Consider the following 10,575-nt stretch of genomic DNA (forward strand, 5'->3'; position numbering starts at 1 on the left):
AGCATTAGACAGTGTTTAGAATTAGGAATAGGGCTTGTGAACAGATCATCTTCCAAATGATAAGAGAAGAAATGGCTTTCAGGACAGCAGGCATCATTACCTTACTTTCCAATGCGAAAGGAAGCAGGATTCTCAAAATCCTTTTCAAAGGATATTAGAATCTTGTGAACAGAGACTCAATAGGTGACAGTGTTATTTTCACATCTTCTTCAATACACGAAGGCAGTAAAAGAAGAAGCATTAGCACCTGGAAAGAAAACTTCACTGACACAGAATTCTACATTAAATCATCAAAGCTCTCTGCTGAGTTAACACCTGTAGATACAGAGCTCAGCAGCAGAAAATTATACCTGTCTAGTCACATGCCCAGGTAATTGAAAAGTCATGACAGATATTATTTTGTGCTGTATATTTTGACACATTTAACAGTATCCATTTATTTAGTGATGTAATTATTCTGTATGTGTTCCCTCACCATCCAATCCCATAAAAAACTATAAGGAGAACACTCATGTCTGAAATATTAATATAAGTAATTTGGTTGCATTTTAAAGTATATGAAAAATTATGTCAGTGCAAGGATTATTATATCTTAATCATTTCTATAACTCTGGAATTTGTTTCCTTATGCATGCCTTAATTTATCTTAATGATTCAAAGTAAAAGACAGTGATTATTGGTGGAAATCACTGCTGCTAGAAAATTTGACTTTTTAAAAAATCTTTACATGTTTTTAGAGAAGAGGCTCTGCAACCCTCAATTATATCAGATATCAGATCACATTATATCAGATCAAATTAGATCAAGTTACACCAAATTATATCAGATCAAATGTCTATACTTGACTAGAAGATTTATAGGAAAAACTAGTATCATTTCTATATAAGATCACCATAGTCTGATTCTCAGAAGTCTTCATAACTTGGTAGCATCCTCTCCCCGCACCCCTAACCCATGTCAACCAACACACCCATGTGCACACGTTCACATGCACATGTGAGCACATGGCTGTTCTTTAGTGTAAAATCTTGTCCTTCTCTGGGTGCCTCCACTTCATCAGTTTTTCCTTAGACCATGTTTCATTGGGAAGTGGTGTTGTGTGCCTACCGCAGACTCTCCTAGCAAAGTTTCTGAAAGTACAGCCTGAGACTCACCTCATATGAAATAGACTCTGGGGTCAGGGCCATGGTTTTCCTCTGTAAGCTTTCCCATCTTCAGGTAGCCACTTGGGAAGCCTAGTTTAAGTGACCTAGCCTCATTCGGGAAGTTTAGAGATAAGACCCAGGGTCTAGCTCCAACAGGGAAAGGTAATCATAATGTAACACTGTTACTTTGAGGGCCTCAGATGGCAAATACTGCTGATGCTTCTTTGCTGATGAAGTATTGATTGGGACCTCAGGGAGGAAAGACAAGATGCCTTGAATCTTTAAGAGGACTTATCATGTAGAAAAAGAGTCCAGAGAACCTTCCCTTTCTTTTTAACTCATTAATTCAGCAAATATTTACTGAGTTACTATTAAGCATCAGGCATTGTTCACAGAGGTTACATTCTAACTGGGGAAGAAGACAAGAAATATCAACAGTGGCACCAGAATACCATGCAGACTTTAAACTGGAGAATATGAGAGTGGCCTGGGCAGCTATTTTACAGTGTGTGGTCAGGGAAGACCTGGCCTTCAGTGAAACTCAAGAAATGTAAGCTAAACTAGAGGGCCATAGCCGAGTGAAGATCAAGAAAATATCTCAGAGCGAGGCCCAGCCAGCCCTGAGGTGGGGATGGGTTTGGCGTGTTTGGGGAGGAGAAAGAGGGCCGGTGTGACCGACGTATAGTAGGCGAGTAGAGGCAGGTACAAAAGATGTAGGAAATTCTGGCAGGTGCCACATTGTATATGGTATGGAGGCCAGAGGTGGGAACCAGTTCAGAGTTTTCAGGGAAATCATGTGATCATAATGTGATCATCAAAACCTTTCAAACTACCCTCTGGCTGCTCTGTATAGAACGGATTGCAAGGGGACAGAAGAGGAAGCCCAGAGGATTTAGGAAATTAGGAAGCCGTTCAGTGAGCTAGGCCAGAAGTGATCTTGGCTTGGACTCTGGTTGTGGTAGAGATGGTGAGAAGTAGGTGGAGTCAGGTCACTGGATGTTGCAGAGTAAAGGCGACTTCATTGGTGACTTGATTAGCCTCCTCAGATGATGGCTTTTTTAGTGTTGTCTCAGATGGTTTGAAACAGCTCTCATATAAAACTCTGAAATTCTGGCTTCCCTTAAAAAAACAGAGTATCTGGCTACTTGGAACCTGAACTCCCATATGAGAACAGATGTCAGAGCTGAGTGCTGTTTTCCCTTTTTAAGAGATGGGTATACTCTGATTTACAAAGACATGTCCCCACGTCTCCCTGACAGTGAGGCTGTTGTTGGTTGCCATTTATCATCAACTTATCCTATTGTTTTTCCTATTTCATGCCCACTTAGTTTATTTACCATACCCTATAGACCTTTTAATTTGTGGATCTCACCTCTTATAGTCTGAAATTAAAGTGGCAAATAAATAAATAGGGCTTTAAGATACCTAAGAACCTCTATAGAGCTGAAAAATAGCCTATTTAGCAGAGTACTAACAAATAATAGTGTTCTTTAAAACCAGCTTATTTTATTTGTTGTAAGTCAGGTGATTACCCTTGGGGGCATTGCCTGGAAGCACAGGAAAGGCTTTGGGTTGTGCTGTCAGTGTTCTCTGTTTGCACAAATGTGTTCACTTTGTGAAATGCACTTATGCACACTTACATGTGCACATTATGTATATCATGCTTCGCTTATAACTAAAACCAGTATCTTTTTTTTTTTTTTTTTTGGTATGTGGGCCTCTCACTGTTGTGGCCTCTCCCGTTGCGGAGCACAGGCTCCGGACGCACAGGCCCAGCAGCCATGGCTCACGGGCCCAGCCGCTCCGCGGCATGTGGGATCCTCCCGGACCGGGGCACGAACCCGTGTCCCCTGCATCGGCAGGCGGACTCTCAACCACTGCGCCACCAGGGAAGCCCCAGTATCTTTTTTTAAGAATAGTTTTAAGTATAAATATACTTGAGCGTTGTGGTTTTCACAGATTGTCTTTTGCTCTTTCAGCCAAGCCAAAGCCATGTACTCCTGTAAAGCAGAGCACAGCCATGAGCTTTCCTTCCCACAGGGAGCAATATTTTCTAATGGTAAGTACACCCATTCCCTTTGCTTAAGTTTATCATCATGGGGAGGAGGAAGAAGGAGTGGTGTAGTGATAAGAGTCTAAAGTAGAAGCCAGGAAACTCAGAATCATGTCCAACCTCTCATACCTGTACAAGTGAATGCATCAAATCCCTCTAGACCCCAGTTTCCTCCCCTGTGTCAGAGAGAGAATGATTGATTATATAAATGCAAAAGGCATTTCCAGCTTTACAGGTGCTGTGACACTGTTTTGACAGCTTGAGTATATATGCATACAATCTGATGTGGATTTTTACCCATTTGTGTATAGAATTATTTGAAGCTAATGTTAACTGAGTGATATTTCTTTATGTATTTTAATTTTTGCCAGTGTACCCATCAGTGGAACCAGGATGGTTGAAGGCAACATATGAAGGCAAAACAGGACTCGTCCCAGAAAATTATGTTGTCTTCCTCTAATACTTTTTAGTGGATGGCAGTATCTTCATGGTATCCATGGTAACAAATAATAAGTGCTATGATTTTATCTGACACAGATATGGGGATCAGCCTGCTAAAATGAAAACAGTCAATTTCTACCAAGTTTTACACCAGCAGACTATGTGGCTCCCTATTAATGGAAAGGGAAAAAATGTTTAAATTGTTTGCCATTCTTTTTTAATTTTGGCTAGTTTCATATTTTAAAATAGCTTATCCTCTCCTCCCCACCCCCCTTTTTTTTTGGAAAAGTAACTCTCCACAATGTCTCTTTCATAATAATTATAGAATCTCAAATACTGTGTTAAGTGCTACATCCCAGAAATTTGGAAACCAGAAATCTGCTATAAGACTTCTGAAATCTGCCCTTTACTGTCTGGTGTTCTCTGAGAAACCTTGAAATCATTACTAAAAAATGTAATTTAAATTGTTCATTTATTATTTTTTCTTAAAAGTATACTGCTTTTATATATGATTGTTTTGCTGGTCCTAAACATTTCAAGGAAATAAGGAGTTTTTCTTAACATAGGTTTATTTTTATTTGTTTACCAAGTAGATGATAATATTCAAAAGCAGTAATGAGTAATGTATATGATGTCTGTAAATGAAACCAAATTAGGTCGTACACTGATTTCACTGTAAACATTCTATCCAGCATTCCAGATGCCTTCTCTGGGCTTAGAGCAGGATTCAGCAAACTATTTCTGTAAGGGCCTGATAATAAATATTTTGGGCTTAACAGGTCATGTGGTCCCCATCACACTACTCCACTCTGCCATTGTAGCAGAAAGCAGCCATAGACAGCATGTAAATGGCTGTGGCTGTGTACCAATACTGCTTTCTTTCAGGACACTGAAATTTGAAAATCATGATTATCACGTGTCATGAAATATTAAGCTTCTTTGACTTTTAAAATTCCATTTAAAAATATAAATGTTTTTAGCTGATGGGCCATACACGAACAGGTGACAGGCCAGATTTGACCCATGGGTCATGGTTTGCTGACCCCTGGTTTAGAGGATGTGTAAAACTATCTTTATAACTTTGAGATTTTATGAAATTTTATTCCATTAACATATAAATACTGATAAATCATATGCACATATCCTCTGCTGGTAGCATTATAGGGGTATCACAAATGTATAATTACAGTAATAGGAAAACAATGTAAAAGTGCAGTACACAGGCATACAACTTAAATTCTACTTGTAACTCTGTAAAGTGTCAAAGTATTTTATTGATATCTAATTTTGGCTTTTGAGAAATTGTCCTACAAATGATAAAGATGCTGTTTTAAGACAGTGGTAGGGACACTATGCCTTCTAAAGTCTACGCTTAGTTGAAACATAATCTAAACATAAAGGTACAAGATTCTTAAATTATTTTGAACCAGAGATTGAAATTGTTTCATCATCTCTAGCAGTGATAAAGTCATACATAATTTTCTGTTATGCCTTTCAATTTACAGCCTTTATTAGGAATTTCACTGAATTTATAGGGCATAGAAATAGGTGTTTACTATCCATTTATATTTACCATCAACATCTGATCATTCATCAATCATTATTTAAATTATTTCTATTTTGATAATCCTCATATTATTTCTATACATATCTGCATATGGCAAAGAGCCTTTCTTCTCAAGATTCCAAAAAGCTGGTTCCCTGCCATCTACTGCCACAGCACTGGCCCCCTTGGCCACAGTATCTTACTTCTTACTTCAGAGTTCTTCACTGTACAGACACTCAGGTATTGACTGTAGACAGTTCTTTTTACGTGATATTATGATCTGTAATCTCAATCTCTTCTTTAAATTAATGTTTCTAGAGTCAATAGGTTAAATTATACACACACACATATACAACTATGCCTTGGAGCATGTATGCTTTTAAAATTAAAAATGGAATAATGGATTAGGATTTAAAGGTAAAGAGAATAACAGTAGGCAGAATCACAACCAGAAAGAAATATCAGTGCATTGAAATAAAGGAATAAAAAATATTTAATGTTGTAAAAATTAGTAATATAATGAAAAAATCTGATACATTTGTCTCCTTTTTTTTTACCTGCTAGTGTTGATTTTTTACACTATAATTTTGTATTGCTAGAATTCTTGGTCTCTGGGTCCTTGGTGGTCCTTAGTAATAGTAATTGTATTGCTGACACCCTGACTACCCTCTGCTGGAACAGAGGTAATCTCTCTAGTAGACCAGTCCCTTAGTCTAAAACACCCTCAGTCAAAGCACCCTTGCAAGCATCTGGCATCCTACTAAATTAGAGCCTCTTAAGGCAAATTGATTTTCTTTCAAAGACCAACTTGACTCCAAAAAGTGATTCAGAGTCCTACTTCACTTGCTGCTGCATAGAGAAATCTCAACCTTCATTTTATTTTAACAGAGGCCAGAGTGTTCCTGCCTCTGAGTTTTCTGTGAGCTAATTCCACAGATGCTCAGTGAGGAATTAAAGCATTTGCTGTTAAAGACATGGACGTGAGGCCCCTCTCCTTTCTCTTTGAGGCATATATTGTGGCAGTACTTGATACGGTCCCTGTTTTGAAACAGACTACAAAAATGCTTGTTCAAATTGTGCTTTTGTTTGAAGTTTTAATCTTAGAGATTTGTGAGGATAGTCTTTTTTCTTCATATTGATTGTGTGTGGAAGCAAGTCATGGCCATATGCTAGGGATAGACTGAAGCTGCTTTTCCCTAGAAATGTTTCCAACAGAAAACGTATTTATGAGCATTGGGAAAATCAGGATATGTTTTCTAAATCACATGGAATATTAATTACACAAGAAGGTAATGCCAGTCACTAGAAGAGGATCACATTTGAAATTATAACAGCGTTTCAATAATGATACCTTAGCTTTTCAGAGACATAGTAAAGATATGTTAGAACTGCCATATGCACACCTTTGAAACACACAACGTGGGTGCCCTAATCACTGCTGACAGTATAATCAGTATGAGAGTGAGATTGATGAGTCCAAGTCAATCATCTCATCTGTGATGTGAAAAAATCCTCGAGTACAAAACTTTTACGTGTATTACAGGTGATTTTGTTGTGCTGTAATGCCACCAACTTATAGGAACTAGTCAGTTAACTGAAGGCTTTTTCTGTTGTGTGTAAATGTCTGAGCAGTGAAATAATCTTTGTATTCCTGTAAAGTCTGTGAAGTATGAGAAAGTGCCGTTTCTCCTTGTTACATGAGAGTGGTTTTACCAGTGGTGTTGGCTCTCTATGCCTTGCACTGTGAATGGGCATAATCAGGCTTCCCAACAGTGGCTCTTTCAAGAAGGGTGGAGATTTTTTGTAAATGCACCTTACAATCCCAAACTACCCAGGTTCTCAAATAGCAAAAGTAGGAAAAGAGACATAATGATTTGGAGTTTATTCCTATTCTGTGATAATTGATTTTACGTATTGTGGCGTGCCTCCTAAAAATCCACCATGATGTAAGGAAGGTAAATCTGGCCCTGCAGTCCTGTGGAGACAGCACCTGCCGACCTCTTCACTCTCAGCCTCATCTTCAGGTCTGTCCGTGTCTGATGTGCAGAGGATATCATTCACATGGATGCTGATTTAGAAGAGTCCCTCAGAGCCTTTCTTCAAACAACTTCAATTTTTAGTATGCCCCCCAATTATGTATTTGGGATGCCTTAATTATTTAGAACCCCATCTTGATTTTGTACTCTATTGACTGAAGTTAGAGGAGGTGGACCAATTTAGGAAGAGATTTTATTCTTTGGTTTTACAATACATTTGTAATTTACAGCTGTTACTATGTCCTAAGATCAGGGAATTGGACCCCAAAGTCATATCTCCTGGTAAAGAAAAAAGGCAGAGACATGATTATTGTCTAGAAGTTATTTTCCTCTTTAGTAAAAGTTTCCCACTTAGGGTAGAAATTGCTATTTACTTTTCCCTCCTACCTTGTTTGGTTACCTTACAAACTCAAAACACTTTTTCCAGGTGAATAGTCTATTGAATAAACTTCTGAATAGTCTGTATCCTACCTGTCTCCCGTTGATCCACAGACTTAATTCAGGTATTTCTCAACGAGTCTCACATCTCCTAACCATATTCACTGTATCCGTTTTTTGTCACCAGTATCTCTGTATCTCAAATCTATGTGGTAGTGACCTCAGACAAATTCACACTTAGGAATGACATGGTCTTTTAGAGGATCAGATCAACAAATAGGATTTTTCACTTTTTTTCAGGCAGGTGCATTCACTGTTTTAAATAACAGATGTCAAATAAGTTGATAGCACTCACAGCAAGCTGCAGACAGAAAACTGATGCACATATTCTAGACCAAAGTTTAGAAGCTATTTCATGACTTAGGGAACCCAACAGGTTATACTCTTTCCTTGGCACTCATGGGAGAGATGCCAGGTTCAGAGGTTGAACATTCCTTTCTTGGTGCCATAGGGAGAAAATGGAGTCTGTGTGCTTGCTGAGGAGTCTCAAAAGGCAGGGCCATTTACGGTTATCACAAACATAAATATCCTCCATCATCCACAATGGTCATGTTCAGGGCCATGTGAGGACCTTCAGTGTTGGGGAGAGTGCCTACCTACCCCACCTTAATTAGATGATCACTTTCTCCCCTTTTATCATCTCTTGACAGTGTTTCCCATGGTCTTTACCCTTCCAGAGCCCAACCTGGACTTGAATCCATTGCCTCTTAGATTAAAACTGTGCATTGTTTTTTATATGGCGGTTAGAGATTTTATATCTGCCTTTGTATCTTCAGTCATGATGTATGCTTAAAAGCTGAGATATCACATATTGAGGGCTGCAATTTCAAGAGTCTTTTTGAACTCTTAGCTGAAGCCTTTACAAATAAATAAGGAGTGTGGCAGGGAAGACGACTGTTCTTTTTTGTTTTGTTTTGTTTTGTTTTTTAATTTGAATCCTATTTATATACTGTTAAATTTAAGGTACTATAGTTTATATAAAAGCTGAATATTTAGATGACATATTTCAGTGTTAGGAATTTGTCTGCAGCCATTAACATAACAAATTAAATAATAAATATGATGAAAATGATTGTCAGTAAATTATCATATTGAATTTTTTGTTTATTTTGTAGTGTCCTGTATTTATCTGCACTTCATGTATATATATGCACGCATACATATACAAACATGTAAATAACTTCATGTTATTCCATATCTAAATTGCCACAGTATCTTTAATGTATGTTTACACTGTATTTTAAATTACTTTAAAAATAAACTATGTAAGCACATTTTAATTTAGTCCTTGTACTTGAAGACCCAGTGTGTTGGAGGGCAGCTATCTTGGATTCATATAGAAAAAAACCCAAAGTTTCAGGTATTGTGAATGGTCATTTTGGGTGTGGGTGAATGGAAAAAAATCATAGCAGAATTGATAACTTTTAGATCCTGATAATTGGACCTTTTCCCGAGAAATTGGCATTATGAAAGATCAAGAAAATGTTAATAATGCAGATGTCTACAGGAAGGAGAATCAAACAGATCATAAACAAATTATCAAAAAACGGGTATGCAGGTTTACCTGAAAATAAGTCTGTGGAAGTTTACAAATGTGCCATGGAAGAAGCATCAACATACAAATAATCCCCTTAGATTTTTATTAGTTTTATGACCCTTTTGATCACTGTTTGACTTCTAGCTAAAATTTTGCTTTTCTTCATCAAAAAAAAGGGAATCGTGTATTTATTTTGCGCTGCTAAATGGATTATTAGAGTGTAACAAATCCTTGCAAAAACGAAGCCTGACAGCTTAGTAACAGGACCATTGGGCATACAACCTGACTTGTTCAAATGGATTGTAACTTTCTTCACTATCAAGAGGAGAAGCAATAAATTCACGACAAACACCTGTTGAGCTAAAAAGGTATTAATGTGAATAAATTCCAGTATGATTAAGCAGGAAAGAACTGTTAGGATAGGTAATAGAGATCATTGTGGATCAGCTACTGTTTGAGAGTATTGGGTTAGAAGGAACTGACCTAGATGGAATCTCTTATAAATGATATTTTAGAAATAATGAAAACAAGCCATCTCCTAACAGGCAAAGCTGGAATGATTTGAGCAACAAAATAAGTCATGTGGTATTGGATAATCGGATTATAATCCAAAGTATAAAATATCCATGAATCCACACCGATACAAGGAAATGGCAATAAATTTCATTTATATAAATAAATGTAAAATAGGAGAGAAGAGGCAAATATTCTTTAGAGAAGAATTTCAAATAACCATTAGAATTTTATTACCCTTCCCTCTAGGGATTAGAGTTTAACCCTTCCCCACTTGAGGATGCGCTAGACTTAATGACTAGCTTCTAAAAAGAAAAGTTCAGAAAAACTATTGTACCTTTACAGAGGAAAATCCTGGCAGACAGGATCTTAACCGACTGATAAAAGTTAACATTATCAGTGATATCATGTGGTTGTCTTGTACCCCGTAATATGATGTGATGAGAAGAGCATACCTCTATGGGTTTTTTTCCCAAAATCCATAACTCCAGTCTAGTCATTAGAGAAAAAAAAAAAAAAAATCAGACACATCCAGATAGGGGACATTCTACAGGATAGATACTAGGCCAGTACTTCTCAAGATTGTCAAGATCATGAAAAACAAGAAAATACTGAGAAACTCACAAATCAGAGGAGACTTGGGAAACTGGACCCCTGGATTACATCCAGGAAAGGCAAGAAGACATCAATGGAAAAACTGGTGATGTCCAAATGAAATCTAAAGTTTAGTTAATAATGTAAAAAATTAAAACAGTAACAAAAAGTAGCCACAAGATAGTGACGTGTACTGGGAACATCTTATTTCCTTTTTGGAATTTAAGTTACTTTTATTCAAGATTTAAATACTTTTACTTGTTTCCCCCTAA

At 37.3% G+C, this 10,575-nt stretch overlaps 1 protein-coding gene across 1 annotated transcript in view; it reads left to right on the forward strand.

Annotated features, from left to right (window-relative positions):
* The window catches only part of ARHGAP42 (Rho GTPase activating protein 42), a 293,648-nt gene extending 284,903 nt beyond the window's left edge, over positions 1-8,745 (forward strand). Inside the window, exons 23-24 of the mRNA XM_060160265.1 lie at positions 3,125-3,204; positions 3,570-8,745. Coding sequence (XP_060016248.1) covers positions 3,125-3,204; positions 3,570-3,658 — 169 coding nt within the window. The 3' untranslated portion in view covers positions 3,659-8,745. The remainder of the gene's footprint in view (positions 1-3,124; positions 3,205-3,569) is intronic.
* The last annotated feature ends 1,830 nt before the right edge of the window (positions 8,746-10,575 follow it).

The sequence above is a fragment of the Lagenorhynchus albirostris genome, chromosome 9 (assembly GCF_949774975.1).
Source record: "Lagenorhynchus albirostris chromosome 9, mLagAlb1.1, whole genome shotgun sequence".
Classification (NCBI taxonomy): domain Eukaryota; kingdom Metazoa; phylum Chordata; class Mammalia; order Artiodactyla; family Delphinidae; genus Lagenorhynchus; species Lagenorhynchus albirostris.